Source organism: Cetorhinus maximus, chromosome 16 (assembly GCF_964194155.1).
Source record: "Cetorhinus maximus chromosome 16, sCetMax3.hap1.1, whole genome shotgun sequence".
NCBI lineage: Eukaryota > Metazoa > Chordata > Chondrichthyes > Lamniformes > Cetorhinidae > Cetorhinus > Cetorhinus maximus.
Window position 1 is genome coordinate 9,244,665 of NC_135894.1, and position 19,560 is coordinate 9,264,224.

The 19,560-nt window shown below is 45.2% G+C and overlaps 1 protein-coding gene across 4 annotated transcripts in view; it reads right to left on the reverse strand.

Moving 5' to 3' along the window:
* gpm6bb (glycoprotein M6Bb) overlaps window positions 1–19,560 on the reverse strand; it is a 209,140-nt gene that overhangs the window by 47,990 nt on the left and 141,590 nt on the right. For all 4 annotated transcript variants that reach the window (XM_078559356.1, XM_078559355.1, XM_078559358.1 and 1 more), the window contains exon 2: window positions 2,789–2,975. In XM_078559356.1, the coding sequence (XP_078415482.1) occupies window positions 2,789–2,975 (187 nt within the window). The remainder of the gene's footprint in view (window positions 1–2,788; window positions 2,976–19,560) is intronic.

The window sequence follows — 19,560 nt, forward strand, 5'->3', positions numbered from 1 at the left end:
CTGCATACAGAAGGAACAATGTTCCACAAACAAGCCTGATGATTTGCAAAGGACTTTTGAGTAACAACACTTATGTAATATTGCAGGTCAGATTTTACTTAGGGTCGTGTGTTTTGCTGGGTGTTCAAGTTGATAACAAATGGTGAACTGCTAATTAGCATGGTCATTATATTGAGGTGGGGCTTTATATCCATAGGACTTTTATTTTAGGGAAAAAATTGCAGCTTTAACCAACTACACTACAGCCCAAATTACAACTCAAAGTACATTAAAACAAACCTCTCCAGATCTAGCTGGGGATCCACAGTGCACCCATTTTGCACTAAATAAACTCCTCACGTTAAGCTTTTACTGCTTCTACAACCAACTGCTCAGAAATATGCAACAAGTGACTTCACTGAGGTCAGTCCGTTCCTGATCCCAACATACAAGGAACTGCAGGAAAGCAGATGGACTTGGGTATAAACATCTGGTTCTGGGAGTGAAAGCAAACATAAGGCCTGTCCGTCAGGAGGCTCAAAGCCAGCTGGGTTAAATTCCAAGACCCCTGCCTTTCCAGCAGTGGCCCTCAAGTCAGTAGAAGACAAGGGATGAGGAGGAAGCGAGGGGAGGTCAGAGGGAGCGCTGTGGTGGCACCAGGAGCATTCCCCCCTCCGACACACCAGAAATATAAACGTGTGCTGTATACAATGGCCCTGATTCTCCTTAAAAGTGGAGGCAGACTTCTGCTAGAACTCTTGTGGAAGTCCAGTAGAAACCACCACCTACCCCCCACCCCTCCACCCTGCCCCCTGTCCCCTCACCACCCCTCCACCCTGCCCCCTGTCCCCTCACCACCCCGCACCCCACCCCCCCCAGCCCCCTCACCACCCCGCACCCCACCCCCCCCAGCCCCCTCACCACCCCACACCAACTCCCCCAGCCCCCTCACCACCCCACACCCCTCCACCCTGCCTCCAGCCCCCTCACCACCCCACACCACCCCTCCCCAGCCCCCTCACCACCCCTCCACCCCGCCCCCCAGCCCCATCACCACCCTACACCCCTCCACCCTGCCCTCAGCCCCTCACCACACCCCGCCCCCCAGCCCCCTCACCACCCTACACCCCTCCACCCTGCCCCCAGCCCCCGCACCACCCTACACCCCTCCACCCTGCCCTCAGCCCCTCACCACCCCCCGCCCCCCAGCCCCCTCACCACCCTACACCCCTCCACCCTGCCCCCAGCCCCCGCACCACCCTACACCCCTCCACCCTGCCCTCAGCCCCTCACCACCCCCCGCCCCCCAGCCCCCTCACCACCCTACACCCCTCCACCCTGCCCTCAGCCCCTCACCATCCCCCACCCCCCAGCCCCCTCACCACCCCCCACCCCACCCCCCCAGCCCCCTCACCACCCTACACCCCTCCACCCTGCCTCCAACCCCTCACCAACCCTCCCCAGCCCCCTCACCACCCTACACCCCCCTAACCGAGAAAGCAGCAATGAGCCAGTTTTGCCACTTTTAAGGATTTTCCGGACAACCTTTTAAAGGGTGAAACATTTGTTGGAGGCGGTCCAGGCACAGCAGGGTCTCCCTGTGCCAGGATTTCCCACCGTCTCAGTTCATTCAGGACCTGGAACAGAGCTAGAGACAATGCGCCGAGCCAGAGAGGATTCCCAGTTTCTAGACGGTCCAGAGTGGTCTCACCTAAGGGGTGAGGGTGGGGGTTGGGGGGGTTCCAGGAAATGGAGCAACCTGGGCTTCAGAAGAAAGTGCAAGCTATTTTAACTGTTGGATTATCCCATGAACAGGTTGCTGACGGAGGGCAGTTTGGCTTCTGGAGGAGTAGAGCAACTCTGTCACCACCCCCCTCCTTTGCCTGCCCGTGGGCCAAACCCGAGATTCCATCCCAGTTTTGCCAAATCTCAGCCCCCCATCACTCCAGCGCTGCCACACTCCCATTCCCAGTGTTCCAAATCCAGGATCACATTCCCATTTCTACAAATCCCAGGACCATTCCCAGAGCCGCAAATCCCAAGACGATTGCCAGTTCTACCGAGACCCAGGGCTGCATCCACTGCTCTCATCCCTCCTCGTGACTCATCGAGGCCCCAAAAATCCACAGCACATCTGCAGCATTCCTGCCGTAACTTAGGCAGGAATCTGCCAAAAAAAAAAGCCACAGATTAGACCAGGTCTGGAATATAACGTGTCCTAATTTGACAGCGCAGTTTCCAGGATGCCCTTGTGGAGGAAGCGGAGACTATTTAAGAATGTGCCCCCAACGATTTTCTAGATCCAGGTATCTGATTGCAACGGATAATCCGACTTGTTGTGTATCTCCTGCTTTTAAACCACAAGGGATTAAAATTAAATACATAACTAAGGAAATGTACATATGTATCAAAATGCCCACTTGGGTATGGTTTTCACAGATAACTAGACACTTGTTAGAATTTGATCTCCAAAAGACCAGTAAGAATTCCAGGATGCCATTTAATAAAAACGTAATTTCAATTATTCAGCCACAGTAAATCAGCAGCACTGATGTTCCTCTCAATATTGCATAAGCATGACTACTATAAAACAGCAAATCCTCCAACTCCTTACAGGTAACGCCACAGGAGATCTGCTAGTGTATTCTGAGTAAACAATGGCTCAGGGTCTGTTGCCAGGCAACATTTCTAGTCGGCCTGGGACACAGCAGGAATCCACCACATTGAGTAATCCCGAGTCAATGCTTTTTGGGTAAAGTCAGAATAAAGAGTGCTACGGGACTGTGCAGGAAAGGCTTTACACACTTACACTTCAGTCAGCAAGACATGGTCGCTTGGGGTGGTGGAGAAGTACATCTGGACGATACTCTCCACCTTCGTTAGAGCCACATGGCCACAGCCGCAGAACAGCGCCACACCAGAGAAACACAAAATCGTTGCCAACAGCGACGCATACGGAACTCCTCCAAGGCACTTAATACAGCACTCAAAGCAACCTGGGGAAGAAGAGAGCAGAACGGTAAATGGGGAGTTCCTCCATAACTAGAAATGCTTCTCCAGTCAATAACGTTCATATGTTTCTCTAGGGAGCTATTAGCTACCCAAAAGCAATCCATTCAGCCACAAAATGTATTCATACACATTCATTCAGAGTGGAATTTTATCACCAAATGCAACTGACTATAAATTGCACCTGGTTTTAAGCAGCTAATATAAATCACATTGAAGTAAAAATTAATTTGGTCACTAAGAGTAATGGCATCATAAGTGAGATTATGAAGATGTCCAATTTCCTATTTCTGACCAAACTGTTCTAAACAAGGCTTGAAGAGCATAAGATGACTAGGCCATTAATTCCCTCAAACATGCTTTACCATTCACTGGATCACAGCTGATTGGTACCTCAGCATCATCTACCTGCCTGTCGCCTATATCCCTTGACACCTTTATCTAACCAAAATCTACTGATTTCAATCTTAAAAGGAATTAGTCCTGGTGGAGACGAGAGGAAGTCTGCGGGGGTCACTCTATGATCTCATGCTCCCAGCGGGGAGTAACGCCCATAAATTTGAATCTATGAATTTTAATGCGTAGAGGATCACAGGCTTTATACCACAATTTCCCGACATGTTCCCCCTTGAGATCTGCTCCGCACTGGGAACACTGGGTTGTGAACCATCCCAGGAGCAGCTAGAGGAAGTCTTGCCCCACTGATGTTGAAGTGCTCCGCTGTATAAATTGGCCGCCTGCACTGAGGAGCCGGGATCCCAACTCATGGATCCTCTCCTGGCCCTGTCAGGATAGGCAAATAGGTATATTTCCCAATTGTCTTGGGCTAGCGGGCTGGTGGGAGGGTGGCGGCACTAATCATGCTTCCAAGTTTAGACCAGGACCACTAAGATCAGAATCCTAGTAATTTTGAGGAGGATATGAATGGGGTCACAGGGATTTCGGATTACACTTTGAGGGGGCAATCTGGCACCCATTCTGGATGGGACTGGCAGGAGTTTCTGAATTCAACAGTGTGGAGGGTGCCACAGATGCACACCCAAACTGCTGACAGCCCACTTGGTGGTGGGGGTCCTCCCCCGACCCTGTGAACTCCAGTGCAGTCAGTTATGGTGCTGCATGGCAGACACAAACTTGGTGTCACTGCCAACATTTCTACTCCATATCTTTTCAGAGCATCGCACCTTCACCTATGCGACTGGTTTAGTGCTCTGGGCAAGAAGATGCCTTTTTACTTTTAAATACCTCTTGTTTCTTGTTGTGGACAACAGGAGACTGGCAATCCTGGGCTTACATTCCACAGCCAGAAAATCCCAGTTTGGAAGTCAATACAAGATACTGGATATCTGAGGTGCTTTTCTCGTGTTGACTTTAAACGTGGATGTTGGAATTTGCAATGGAGAAAGTTAAGACTGCCTATGTAACCTCAGGACAGTGTGATGATAACCTCCCACTTGCGATGATGTTGCAGTGTCACAGTCTTACATCTCCCAACTCCTTCATCTGCACTGAAAACCCAATGCTTCGACTAACTCTGCTTTCCAAACTGGCATGGGTTTTGCCAAAAGTACGACATAGAGCTAAAAATGGAAACAGAATTAGGTTTGCAAGCCTTGCTGCAGCTATGCCCTCCTCTCTAACCACTCCCCTAACCCCTCTTTCAACTGAGGACTGCACTTGGCCTTCAGTCACATGTACAACACCACAGGAGGTTGGCTACTAGCTATTGACGTAAACTAGGTTTTATAATAACATGTTTTTACTAAATACAAGCTTGCATCAAGCTCTTGTCTCAAGGCAGATCAACATAATGTTGTATTACAACAGTGATACCTCATACAGTGTGTTCCAAATCTTAGATGGAATATTTGTAGGGAGCACAAGGCAGAAGTGAGGCAATTTCTTACAGAATGCTCAAAGACAGTCCGCAGGCAGGCCAAACTGTGATATGGAGTAAAAGGATTAGGATTTCATTCATGATCTTTCACAGACAGAATCTCAATCTCGGCCATTCCCCCTTGATATGTCCTGACAAGAAAGTAGACTCCTCCCTGTAGGAAACTGGAGGAGGTTTTACCTCAGTTCACTTGTGTGTTCCTCCTCGAACCCAATTTCAAAGCAGTACAAGCACACGTCCTCAACTAAAAATAATGCATGGCGGAGGGAGATTTGAAAAAGAGAAGGTAGAAGTCTAACTCAAAACTAAAGTTGTTTTTCTCCATTCGAGGAAATATTTCAGCAGGTTCCTTAGAACTGGCCAGATTTGAGGTGACAAGATAAAGCAAGATAAATATCAAAACACATTCCTGCAGTACTGACTGCATTTATTACACATAATGCATACCAGTCAGGTAAAATCTGTGTCGGCACTAGGTTAATGGAGTTACAGTTATGATTCAGTTCAGGTAAAGAACATGGATGTGTTGGTGAGGTTAGACCTAGTTAGAAAGAGTTGAGATTATAAGTATTGTATGTTCATTGCTCATTAATGATGGGAAGTTCCAAAAAATGGCAAACAGGAGTATCTGAATAATGGAATCAAAGAATCAGACAGAAAACAACACATATGCTGACAAGGTGAAGGATATTTGATTACCACATTAAAGCCATTTTAGCACAGCAGCAAAATACAGCAGAATTTGGAAATTTTAAATAAATATAGAAAGTGCTGGTCTGGCAGAATCGGAGAGTGTTAGTGTTTTATCAGATGAATGGTGATCAACCTGAAATGTTAAATCTATATCTCTCTCTAGAGATGCTGCCAGACCTGCTGAGTATTTCCAGCATTTTCTGCTTCCATTTTTTCATACAGCAATCTGTACTGAGGTAACTGGAGAGGAATTCACTACACTCTCCTCTCAGACAGGAGCCAAAATCTCAACACTTACACGAATTAACTACAGAAATAATTTTCTGGAGTCCATGCTACTTGTTACAAAATACAGAACCCGTTTACATTGTGTGAGGAGATTGCAGAAATCTCAAAAATGCAACTAAACTTATGATCTGTAACCTGTTCCCAACATCTGCAACCTACTACCATTTGTAATTAACCCCCAAAATCTGAAAACAACTCCCATTCATAATCTATTCAACGTGTGTAAACAACTGCCAAAATCTGTAATCAAATCCCAGAATCTGCAATCTTACTCCCAGAATCTGTAATCTACTCAAATACAGCAATCCAAATATTTCAAAAGCTGAATGATCGTAGTTTCTCTAAATACTAAAAGGCTCCTCCCCTCTCTTTCCTCTGCTTCCCCACCAACCCACCAACTATTTAACCTTGACTTACTTCCACATGACAGCGTCACAAATTCTGCTTCGAGGTTATGCCTGGAAGCAGTTAATATAACAATAAAAATGACTGCTTCTCTTGCATTTCTCCCTAGAAAAATATTTACTAACTGCAGTGGAAGACAATAATGCCATGGTTAACAGTCTGGACTGATGGCAGTAAAGGAAATCAATGTCAACTCATGACTGGATTCCTATTTTCCTATAGCTTGGCATCTTCTCTAATTGCTCTTACTGGTAAATACAGTATAAAAAACCAATAAGTGCATGTATTAATGATCACATCCACACTACTGCATGTATTTTTTTAACCTCTTAACAGGAGATACCAAATTCAACCCTTTCAGGTTTGTTTGTAGATTAATGTGAAGAAGAAAACACAATTAATTTCTAAAGTAGCAACCACGCAGGCAAAAGCAATTTTTCTGCAACACATCTGGGCCAATGCTCCAACGTAGTGCTGTGGGAGAGCTGTACTGTCAGAGGCTTTCAAACAAGAGATTCCCACAGCACCATTCAAGGAAGAGCAGCGTTCTTCTCCCCAGTGTCTTGGGCCAGCGTCTATCCGTCCGACACCTAAAAGAAAAACCTGATTCTTTATTTCATTGTTGTTTGTGGGATCTTGCTGTGCGCACACCAGCTGCTGCACTTTGTTCGTTGCCACATTGACTGATGTTCTGAAGTTATGAAAGGTGCTGTATAAATTAAGCACCTTTAATGATAACACTGCACACTGGACACACTTCTGTACAGACTGTGCAAGCTTACCATTAATGTAAAATACAGAATTAATTACAACCATTTCAGGATGCATCACTAGAATACAAATCACCCAAGCTGCCTATTATTTTGTCGGCTCTGCGCAATATAAATTTTATCTTGAAGAAAACATTTCCCCCGTCCATTGCTATTAGGAACTGGAGTGAGAATATCCCAAAAAACCCTCTCATTTAACCCGCTATTATAGGGAAGACTTTCATTCCATTAGCTAGGCTGGATTTGAACCCAGGTCCTAAAGTTAGAAGGTCAATGCTTTCCTACACCATCAATCAATGTGATAAAGCAGAAGTCTTATCAAAGAGTACTTCATCTTTACAGCTTTCTCCAGGGGGAGGGGTGGGGAGTTAAAGCAACCACAAAGATCCTGGGTTCAAGCTTCAGATTCTGGCCTGTCTTGTTCTTGGCTGGGACAGAGGTGAGGGCAATATAACTGGCCCTTGTGCCTCTGGGAGAAGGAGCAGAAAAGGAATCAGCAAAGTCGGCTGAACAGCAACATGTTAGCATAGGATTCCACCGAGCAGAGATAGATGCTGCACTGATCCCAGTGTACTAAGCTCCTGAATGAAGCTGTGTCCAGTGTGGAGGTGTGAGGCCAAGGCAACCACATCGAAAGCTTTCAGGGAGGGGGAAAGTCAGCCAGAGGATTTGTAACTGATGACTGAGGAGCTCTGGCACCTCGTAGCTGTTGCTTGGGTGCACACTGGGGACACCCATCATCGCAACAAGTGTCAGAGCAGCTGGGCAAAAGAATAGGGAATGAAAAAAATTACGAATTGGAGGAGAAGCTTTCTCAAATACTTCCATAAAGATAAAATCCTGTGGCCTCTGCCGGAAAGTGTAATCATGTGGATATGGGACAAGGGGATGGGAAAACAATTAAGAAGAAACATTTTAGAAACAAGAAGAACCTGTAAAATTGCTACTGGGAGGGTGACAAAATCATTGAAATGCTGGGGAGTGGCTGTGAACTCCGGTAAAGAATCATTTTAATAGCGTTGGAACAGGGCGCTGCCCACTGGCAATGCCAATCAAAGAATAGGGATGGACACTGCCCATGGTTTTCTGAGTCTTGACTTGGAAATTTACAGACAGCGCGCGTCCAAATTAGTTGAGGCTCCCTGCCTGGGAGTGCAAAGTCAGAGAATGACTCCTCGCAGATAACCCACACAAGAATATTCTGTGACACCACAACACAGTTCAATGTGAACTGCCATCACCCCGCAGTGCTTTGCAAACTTTTTTTTGTTTGTCTATCAAACACTTTTCCAACAATAGACAGTGGCCCCTTTAAATCCTCGGGGGGAACAGATGTACAAGATTCCTTGAACAATTGTGCAGTGGTTGCAGGATTCCTGGGGACACAATTGACCGTAACAATGAGGTTACTGCACTCTGAAGGGAGAAGGAGTTGAAAGCAAACTTGAAGGGAAACTCTGGCATTGCTTTTTTCTTGTTCCCATGGCCTTCTGATCCCTTGGAATAATCCAGGCGCCAGGACTGAACAAATCCCCAGCTCCTTCCAAGGAATGCAGACCATACATTTTTAATGTGTCACTGTTTTAAACACTGGGAGACAAAAGACTGAAAATGAGTTTCTACAGTCACTTGGAGCTTTAAGGTACACCCTCAAAACAGAGCAATCTGACGGGCAGCCTGAACCACATAGTCTGAGTCATCTTTTATCGATCACGCTGGTTTACACCTTCTCCACCATAATAGGAAGATTAAGTACATGGTCTGGCTAGGGTGTCTTTTAAGTTATAAATTGACAAACCTATCTACTATATCAATTTGAACAAATGAAGTCTGAGTCAGTGCATTAATGCACATGCCAAAAGAACAATACTGTACATGCTGGGGAGGGGAAAGCATAAGAGCCATTATAGCAAAGACGTGAACTTGATGGAATCTTCTCTGCCCTCCTGAGTGCGTTAGGAGCTGAACATTCATTTGAAATTGAATTGACAGCCTGTAACATCCTCTGAACAGAACAACAGTGTAAACAGTGTTCTTGATAGGACACACCAGAAATAAGAGGAAATGGAAATTCTGACAGCAACATTCCCTGTACAGTAAAACCACAGTAAATGAGTGAAGGATAAACTGTACAAAATGATTAAGAGATAATGAGTATCTGCTGAGATACAATTTCACAAATATAGAACGTTGCAGAATTCAGAAACCACAGCTGTCACACTAGGCTATATTTTCATTCATCAAAATGGTTGAACATTGATTTATTACAACATATTTGCTTTCAGACTGAGCTCTGAAGCTAAAACTGCAGCCCAGTTCTCTGAGAACCAACACAAATCTCTCTTGGGTCATCCTGACCCCTCAATTTTCCTTCCTTTAGACCAGCTTACAGGGGTTTCCAAGTTGACGGTTAGTCAGTCCAGAGGTCAGAGAAAACATGTGGGATTTATTGCAGTCCTGCAAGGGAGTTCATTAAATTGGCAAATAAAAGGGAGCTATGTAGGCACATCATGTTAACGCACAGGACCACAACGTGGGGGGGCATGGGATCATGCCTGAGGTTTGATCACAATGTAAAATTCGCAAGCTTTTGTTCTGACATTGGGATAGGTGTAAGGCATGGGACACATGTGCTTGGAGAGCACAGGGAGAGGAGATAGGAGATAAACAAGGAAAAGATGCGTGTTCCAGGCTAATGCAGGGAGCATTTTTGTTCAGTGGACTAAGGGAAGGGAGGAAAACAACAGAGGAAGCTGATCATACCATCTCAATCTTAGTAACAAAGAAGTCGATGAGCGGTACAGACCATGTGGAGGTGATATGAGTCCCACAAAAGTATGTAAAATGGAAGTCGGGTTAGCGCCAAATGCTTCTGTATACCCCTTAGTTGCCAACTTACAGCTAACTTTGGCAGAAGTCATGGTGGCTGTGTTTCAATGTGACACACTTCAAGAAAGGGGGAGAAAGTAAAAAGTGAAACAAATTTTACACACGGCAGAAACAAACTGATCAAAAGGAACTGCAAAGTCTCCCCATATTCATGCAGTCAGTGAGGAAGATTTGCTGACTTGTGCGCCAGTGATGATCACCTTTTCTTTTACATCCAATATTTGGGCGTAGGGTTGGGGGAGTGGGGGGGCATAGAATCAGAGAATCACACAGCACAGAAGCCATTCAGCCCAAAGTGCTTGGGTCTGCAGCTCTTTGAAAGGTCGGTTCAATTAGTCCCACTTCCCTGTTCTTTTCCCATAGCCCTGCAAATGTTTGCCCTTCAAATAGCTATTCAATTTCCTTTTTAATACCATTATTGAAAGCGTTTCAATCACCCTTTCAAGGCCAGTTGATAACACTGCTACGTAGCTAAACTGTTAAACAGCCTCCTCATCTGACAACCATCCACACATATATAATTCCAAATGATTGTCCCACAAACAGAAAAGCCATTTAGGGCAAAGACACTGATGCTCCCCAATTTGCTTCTGTGAAAGGGTCTTTTCTGACTGACCTGTTGTGTGCTTCCAGCCTTTTCTGTTCTTATTGCAGATTTTCATCATTTGTTTTTCACCTTACTGGTACTGGTTCATTTATCCTGTCAGCACTCCATTCCCTCCCTTCCCCCCCACTCCTCCCCCTCTTTACAGCAGCACTCCACACAGGGGACACACTGGGAACGAGTAAAAAAACTCCAAACGCTTCACTTCCTGAGGCTGCGGGGCCCCTCAAACTCAAACAAGAAATTTGCCACATTCACTGAAAATTTGCAACCAAAGATTCAGACGGAGGGCACCAGCCCCAGGCAAGGCCCAACCTTAACTGACATCAAAGCCACACTAATAAACAAGAAGGGATAATGGGCTAATGGTGGCCGTGTTAAGATACAAGCTGAATTCGGAAGATCAATATTCTTGAATGAAAGCTTCAGCTCAGGCTTCCTATGTAAACCTGCGCTTCTACAGCGAGGGAGCTCTCTCTCTCTGACAAGCTGCCTTCCTACGCATCACAAGCATTTCCATACAGTCGGCTTTCAATGGCCATTTTGTTTGGAAGTGTCATTGTGCTCTTTTGTAAAGTGCCGCAGATTGAAAACATTTTTTTGTCTCCCCGCCTGCAAAGAAGTGTTTCCATGGAAATACGGTTACTAACGAGCCAGTGATTCGCCGGGGACCTGGCCCCACAGCGGAGTATTTGTTGGCGGTGGGCTTAATGCGTTCAGAGGAGGGGGAAGGGGGGAACCTCAAGCTAAAAAAAAAAACCAACAAGGGTTACGATTATTCCCGTGGCAGTGAGCACTGTTTAAATACTGAGATATGGTCAGGAACATCCTGAGAGAGAAAGGGCAGGACGGGGACTCAATCAGTGACACAAACTTGTCATCCATATTCCTCGGGCAGTGAAGGAGATTTGCTGAAGTGGGCCATTCAGGGGCAACAGTTGTAGCGCACAATCTTCTCCAGCCCTACCATTCTCCATTCAGAAAGGGAGAGAAAAGGAAATTCTGGCAGGATGTGCTGCTCCTGCACACCAGCTTTAGAATAAGGTCCCCTGACAGTAATAGCCAATTTGGCCTTATATTCCAGCAACAGTCTGTTGGTTTTCTGAGCTGAACTGTTAATATCTCAGCCCTGGTAAAATGGATTAAAGATGGTGGAAAACCCTCGCTCCTGCTATTATTCTTCCTACGCTGCAGAGCTGGATTAGTTTAGCTGTCAGACTGGGAAAGAGGTGGAAATTTTCCACAGCTTCCAACACATTGTTTGGCTTCGTTTGACAGGGTTTAAACTATGATTTTCTCTCCTGACAGCCCCCCCACCGGAAATCACTGGCTAATTTCTCCGTGCCACAACTTAGTCATAAGATCTTGTGTCCAGAAAATAACGGCCAGAAAAATTTTTTTTTAAAAACCCACCCTCAGATACTCCTCCTCAGCCTTTAATGTGTTCCATAAAATCTGTCCCTTTAACCAGGCTTTTGGTCACCTGTCCTAGTATTGCCCTACATGGCTCGGGGTCAACTTTTCTGTGACAATCGCTCCTGTGAAGTGCCTTGGGAGGCTTTACTATGTTAAAAAACATACAAATAAAAGTTGTTGTTGCTGCGTCCAGGCTTTATCCAAGGGGCACACTGTAACCATCCACAAGGAACTGCATAAAAGCTGCCCAGAGTGACTTGCATGGGAAAGTGCCTGGGCTTCAATTCCCGCCACCTCCCATCACGTCATGAACTCAATATATGAATAGCCAAGTTTTTCTGTTACGTGAGGCAGTCTACGGGAATACTGATAGGCTGTGTCTGCACACTGTCTTCCCTGCCCGCACCCCCCACACCAAATCCTTGCACAGGAAAGGGAGGTGGAGCTCAGGTGGTCTTCCAGGCCCCACATTGTCTCCTTATATTCCCGTGCAGTAAAATAAATAAACTTCACATTTCATCCCTTCTCAATATTCCTTTCCCTTAAAATTTGCATCTAAAGAGAGAGTCATTTCCTCAGGCAGTCACCATCTGCCCAACAACACCACTGACGAAAGATAATTTGTCCCGAAATAAATTTTCCCCCATTACCCAGGAGGTAAAAAAAGAGTAAAAACCGGGAAATAAGAATACTGGTCCGAACTGCTTTAATCCTTCTGGGTAAAAGCAGGATTGGAAACTTATCATATTTTATACAAATTCTGTACAAGGACAATATCTATCTTCTCCATATTAAGAGTGGCTGGCTTACCAACTGTAAGCTCATTTATTTGAGTGTGGGCTGCACACTCAGGCCAGGCCAGGCCTCGGCCTCCACCGGGAGTCAGGCCAGGCCTCAGCCTCCACCGGGAGTCAGGCCAGGCCTCAGCCTCCACCGGGAGCCTGGCCAGCTCCTGTACTCGCCGGGATTTAAGCCAGCTCCTGTATGGGAGTCTGGCCAGGCCTCGGCCTCCACCATGCACGAGGCAGGATGCATACATAGAGTCCGCCGCATGCCTTGGCCTCGATTCAGCCAGGCTGCACACACCAGGAGTCTGGCCAGCCCTTGGCCTCCCCTGCCAGGAGTCAGGCCAAGCTAGGTACTTCCACCAGAAGTCAAGCCAGGCAGCAACTTCCACTGGAAATTAGAGATGACTAGGCTGCCGCCATTGCTTTTTGGAGTTACTGTGAGGAACAGGTCAGGTTATGAATTAAGGCCCTCGGTGATGATTGGGCCTGCAAGCAAGGAGTTAGGTTAAGGTGGTCACTTTAAAGCAGCTCTCTCAAGAACAGTCAAGATGGAAGAAAACACCATTACCCTACCAGTTTTGCTTAGTCGCATGTGCCTTTTTGTCACCCTTTGCCCACAGAGGGAGACATTGCACTTGATTGCTTCTAACTACTTGAAGCTGCAACATTTAACTGCAAGTTAAATTACATAAACTCTAAGCTCTTAATTATGTAGTGTCTCACGCAACCATCAGGACTGCTTAAGCCTGAACAAAGGCCATGTGGAGAGATATTACAGACGGAGAGCAGCATGTCCTTGGCACCCAGCCCTTGACCCAGCCTTGGCTTCAGAGGAACACTGTATAGAGCTGAAGTGCCACATAATCCAAACTGTTACAAAAGGGAAATATCTATACACTTCACTGTTCTAAGATCAGTCATCCTTATGATATCACCACACAAAGAATTCCACACAAATTACTGGTCCCAGCAGTTTGGAAATATGGAGCATATCAGCAAAGCACAAGGAGAAGGCACCAATAAGAGCACATCATTCCCAAAGGAAGATGCTGCAATGTTGACAGGAATGCTGTTGCCCTCAAAGTCACTGGGAATGGGTAACACCAGATCACACACCAAAATGTTCATTTACTCCGAGGGGAAAAGAAAACTGCGAAGAACTGGTAACACTCGGGTCTGAATATTTAAATTAAAACCAAAAGAATCACTGTTAAATGTTTTTTGGGGGGGGATCTGTATGATCACCTTTCCAGTTTCCGCGGCAACCCTTTCGTCCCACTTCATATAGACAGTCACATGTGTTGCTGGGTCTGATGCAGCCATACAAACTGGAAATGTTATTTTGCGTGTCTGGCCACAGTAAATTTTTAGCTGTCATTCACATATCAAGAGCCCAGCATTGCAGATTCTCCGTCATGCCACAGTTGCTTTTAATCCACAGTAAAGAACATTTTAAATGTGCTAATTATTTCCAGTGACTTTTAGAACAACAGTACCAAATCAGTTTTGCATCATTATAGAAATAACTTGCATTTATATAGCGCCTTTCACAACCTCGGGACGTCCCAAAGTGTTTTTCAGCCAATGAGGTACTTCTGAAGTGTCATCACTGCTGTAATGTAAATGCAGCAGCCAACTTTCACACAGCAAGATCCCACAAACATCTATGAGATAATGGCCAGATAATCTGTTTGAGTGATGTTTGTTGAGTGACAAGAGCTTGGCCAGGACAACATGGCTAACTCCCGTGCCCTTTCTATAAAATAGTGTAATTGGAAATACGCCCACCTGGGAAAGCAGACAGTGTCTCAGTTTAACATCTCATCCAAAAGCATCTCCGACACTGTGCACTGCGTTGCTAGTGTTGGCTTTGATTATATGGAGTAGGATTTGAACCCAGCACTTTCCTGATCATAAGGCAAGAGAGCTATCACTGAGCCATAGCCAGCACACTCCAGCAGATGTAGCCATGTGAAACGTTCATATCACATCCCTTAAACAGGAAAATAACCAGCAATACAATGATAGATTTTTCCCCCCCACCCCTCAAACTGGGATTGTGCCTGGAATGGGTGTTTGGAGCTATGGAGTGGCCTGCTGGTTATTGCTGGTTGGTGCTAGCAAATCCAGACCCCTACGGCAGCTTGCATGCTGCCTAGTGTCAGGAATATATGATAGTTCTCATAATGTTATTGAAATTTATAGTAAAATAGAGTAATAGTGGGATGTATCTGTGCGTGTGTGTGTGTGTGTGACTTAACTGAATTAGTCTGGGTGCTTTGATGTAAGAAGAGAAGTTAAGTTTGAAATGTTAATTAGGTAAACATGGGGAAGTTTAGAAACATCGATGTCAAGGGAACATTTGCATTTTTAAATAAACCAGACTAGATTGTTTTCAAAAGAGGGAGTGAAATGTGTCACCTAGCCAGGTGAAGTTTAGAGTGTGTTTATTCTTCCCAAAGATTACTGGTAAAACTTAGTGCTACGAGAGGTTTTTATTATCAAGGAGATAAAGTCCAAAGACATAGTGAAACAATGGGTATTTGCATTCAAAAATGGAAATATGTATAAAGGAGAGAAGACTGTTTGTAAGGGAAGGCATTGTAAGATCTTACAAGTGTGAAAAGCCTTCAGCATCTATGCCTCATGCTGCTGTCTTCAAAGGACTGAAGTCAAGAAAACTCACTTTGAATTCAATTTGTTCAGGATATCATGCTTCTTTGCCTGAGTCTTTTAAAATCTCTGTGCCTTACTGTTGCCTTAACAAAAGTGTAACTGGAATTAGATTGATTAGGGGAATTTAAAAGTTATCATAGTAGTAATTTGTAGATCTATGTATGTATTTAAAAATCATATCTCTTATTAATAAATGTTTAATCTAGTTTTATAAAACCTATAAGACTTGGTGGTCTTATTACTACTGAATTCATGGCACACATCTCGAAATTTATACAAACTGCAAAACAGGTTGTGGCAGTTGTTTCAAGTTTCCCCTTGGGATTTGAACAATTCAGCATTTACCAGCGGCTGTGTCATAACACTAGTCGTGGTTTCAATCAATAATGAAAAGTAATCACTGGGGCATACCGCCTGCCACATCCAAATACTGAATGCATGCAAAACCATTTGGAACTCAAACCAGCAGCAACACAGACAACCTGCACCATCTCAGCTGCAGGAGTCCATCCCACAGCTTGCAAGAGAACGGAGGCCCCAAAGAATGTGCACAAGGGACATCTTGGTGGCTTTGTGCCTTTGGATCCACAAAATGTTTTCTTTAACAACTTTATGTTTGCCTTTCCATCACACTCATACTGTAACATACTGGCAGGTCTGCCCAGCAGCAGTGTGAGACTATACCAGCCTCACTGCTGTGCACGTAACCCGGTCCCATGCTCTCCATGCTAATGGGTGGATTTCTCTTTGCCTAAGGTGCTATAGCTCCCAATGAGAGGAGCAGAAAGTTGACACCTCACACAAGCACTTCAGCCCCTTCTAACACCTGGTGGTCAGGAGGCGATCACCTGGTGAGCACTAGAAAAAGGGAGGAAGAACAGTGGAGGTGACAATATAAGAATAGCAACAAGAAGAAAGAAGCACCAGGCATCTGCTGAGAAGAATAAACTGTTTACACAGATCCATAAGTACAGACTTAAAGTTCAAGTCCCATTTGTGACTAATTGATGCACCATTCTTACTGGTCTTTTTATGTCAAATTTCCTCCTCCTCCTCTTTGCCTCCTCTGCAAAGGCAGTGAGTCATCATTGTGGTCATCAAGCTGATACATTTCTTCTCTCTGAATACAGCCGAGGCTGATCATTTCAGATATCTACTCAAGACCATCTGGTCCCTCACCAGCTAACTATCCAGCCTGCTTACTCCCCCCCACTACCACAAAGTGAAGACCCTCACCTGTGGTGTCCTGCTCCTGGGGCCCATGCACTGCTTGTACATCAGTGGAGCGGCAGCCTTTCCTGTCTGTATGCAGCAGGAGGCTGTTGTTAGAGGCTGGGATTGGCTATTTGTGCTCCACCAAAGATGCCCTTCACTTTAGAGAAACTTGGTAAGAGTGCTCCTACCTCTTGCACTGCTGCTTCCTTTCAGCTCTGAGTGAACACTCTGTCCTTTCAAGCCTGGTTTTAATCCGTGAGATAAAAGTGGCCTTTTGGTCAGCTGGCTAAAAGGATCCTGGGTGAAAGGGGACTGTGTACTCTTAACTTACTTTCCACTTGACATAAATCAGCACTAAACTGGTCATCTCAAGAGAGGCCACGAGGCCTATTGATTTGGAAAACAGGTAAACTGATACCAGGAGGTGGTACTCTTGAGAGGCTAATACTTTGAATTCAGAGCCTGTTATTCTGTGTCAAATCCATGGCATTTGTTATTAAATTCAACAAACCAGGACAGAATGCCAAGCTTTGAGCCCAATAGTTTGCGTTTATCGGCCATTTCAATATGGAGCCTGTAGCTGCTGATCAATCATTTCTAGGGCAGCAGAAGCTGCTAAAATTCCCCAGCTCAGAGACCTGATGGTTGCTCCATTGCACACCTCCAACACCAGCCCAAATTCCTCATCTCTCCTCACAGGTTTCCTTCACCACATTGACTGCAGGGGCTCAAGAACAGCACAAGGGCAATCCACCTCTCCAAGACTGACCTGGGGTCTCCAGGAATTGAAGATTAATCCCCAGGACACTGCCGCTGGCAAGTCCAGAGAAGAATCATACAGCAGCCTTAAACAAGGCTGCGTTTTTATTTTCCATTTGCTTTGAACACTTTAATTCATTAGTTATAAAAAAAATGCCAGCGATAGGAGAAAAAGGCTGCTTCATGAACAGTCAGGATTGAGTAACAAAGAGCTTGTTCCTTTTCAAATTGGCGTGGGAAGCAGTTCTGCAGGAGGGAGGGCCAATGGACAGAGTTTGAGGTTAAAGTATGTGATGAAACGCCCAGGAATATGCCAAGAGATGGTGATTAAGCAATAAAAGCCAGCCGTGACACTCAATATCTCAACTTAAAAAATTATGTTCACCACAACTCCTTTCAACTCATTCAGCAGTCATTGCCAGGCTCTGGTGTAGCAGTGCAGCAACTCTCAGGAGATTACTGTTCAGTACTGGCCTCATTTTTACCAGCTATAAAATGCACTACTGAAATAATGTGAAGATCTGATTAACATAATCACATTGACTCAAGTGGCAACAGGGTACTTCAAATATTAGTACTGGACAAGAAAATGACTGACAGTAATCACTTTAATGAGTTATATTTACTCCAATGCAATGATCTCTTTGCAGATTCCAAGCCACATATTAAATTCATGTTGGTCAAGGAGGGAAAGAAATAATGAACGTACAGTGGTGACGTCCTGAAAATGCAAAATAGCAATCTGTGCAGATGTGACTCCAAAAAGTGCCCTGAAGATTGAGTAATGCAGAGTGTAATGAGATGGGGGAGAGAGACAAACAAAACGAAAGAGAGAGCGAGGGAGACAGATGGTGGGAGATGACAAGAGTTAAAGAGGAAAACGAGCAGAGATGAGACAAGAAGTTAATTTTCATATTCACGACAAAGACCATAAGGCCATAAGACATAGGAGCAGAAATTAGGCCATTCGGCCCATCGAGTCTGCTCCGCCATTCAATCATAAATTTCAATTCAATAAGTTTCTCAACCCCATTCTATAAGACAAAGGCAGTAATCTGGTGGAATGGATCACCCGTCTTTACTGAACTGACCTTATTTTTAACACTGCTCACATGGTGAAGATGACAATAATTAATGCACCGAGCCTTTGGTTTGGTGGTAACATTCCTGCCTCTGAGTCACAAGATACAGGGTTTGAACCCCATTCCAGACCATCCAGGCGAGTGGGGACCACAGAACCTGAATGCTGGGTTGATATCCAGCAGGGTTTGAGGGAGTGGGAAGGATGCCCCCCCTCATCCTATGAGGTTGTTGGTGCCCATAAACGTCACACATCTCCCCACCTCTGACCTTTAGATCACATCACCCACTCAGCCCACTCCCATCACTGGTAGAAAAGGTAGTTATGGCAATGGAGGGAGGGTTCATGCCAGCCTGTTATTAAGTCTGTAAATCTGTGACGTGTTTTCCACGGGAAGAATGTGGAGATACAAATACAAAAACTGCACCAATTTTGTGCCACAGAAGATGAGCAAATCTAAAACTTTAAGAATTAGCAAACAAAAACCTATCATTAGTATGTTGGTCTTATCTCGGTTTTTCCATCAAATCTCTCCACCAACGTTTCCTTGATTTAAAGCAGTGACTTATTCTGGATACGGTTCCACAAATGCAGGGCACTCTTTAGTATTTCACCCAAGGAGCAATTATTTATGCTCGGACTATTCAACCAGGGGAGCACTGCTGCCAAGCCCAATTCTGTCCTCACTCTCACATTTACATGGATGCTGTGTGTGGCTGCAGCAACAACGCTGGTGGATCCTTCCCCTCTGCAGCACAAAGGTTTGAAGGCAGTGTGTGTTAACATTATCAGCAGTACAAGCTGGGAACCAAACACACGAGCTTTCTGGGCTGTGTGGTACAGTTACTCACCGAGACCCTGGCAGCATTCATCTTAAGCTTCATGACTAGGTTTCCAATTTGTGGCTGTTTTTGAGTAAATCATGTCAAAGAGGCTAACCAGAAGTTTAATTATTTTATATTGCAGCCACTCCAAACCTCGCTGTATAGGGAGATTCTGTAGTACTTGCAACAGGTGGAGCTGCGGGGAAATCAGAGAATTAGGGGAGTCAACCCTGTCCCTATTTCCTTCTGAACCACAACTCTGTGGTC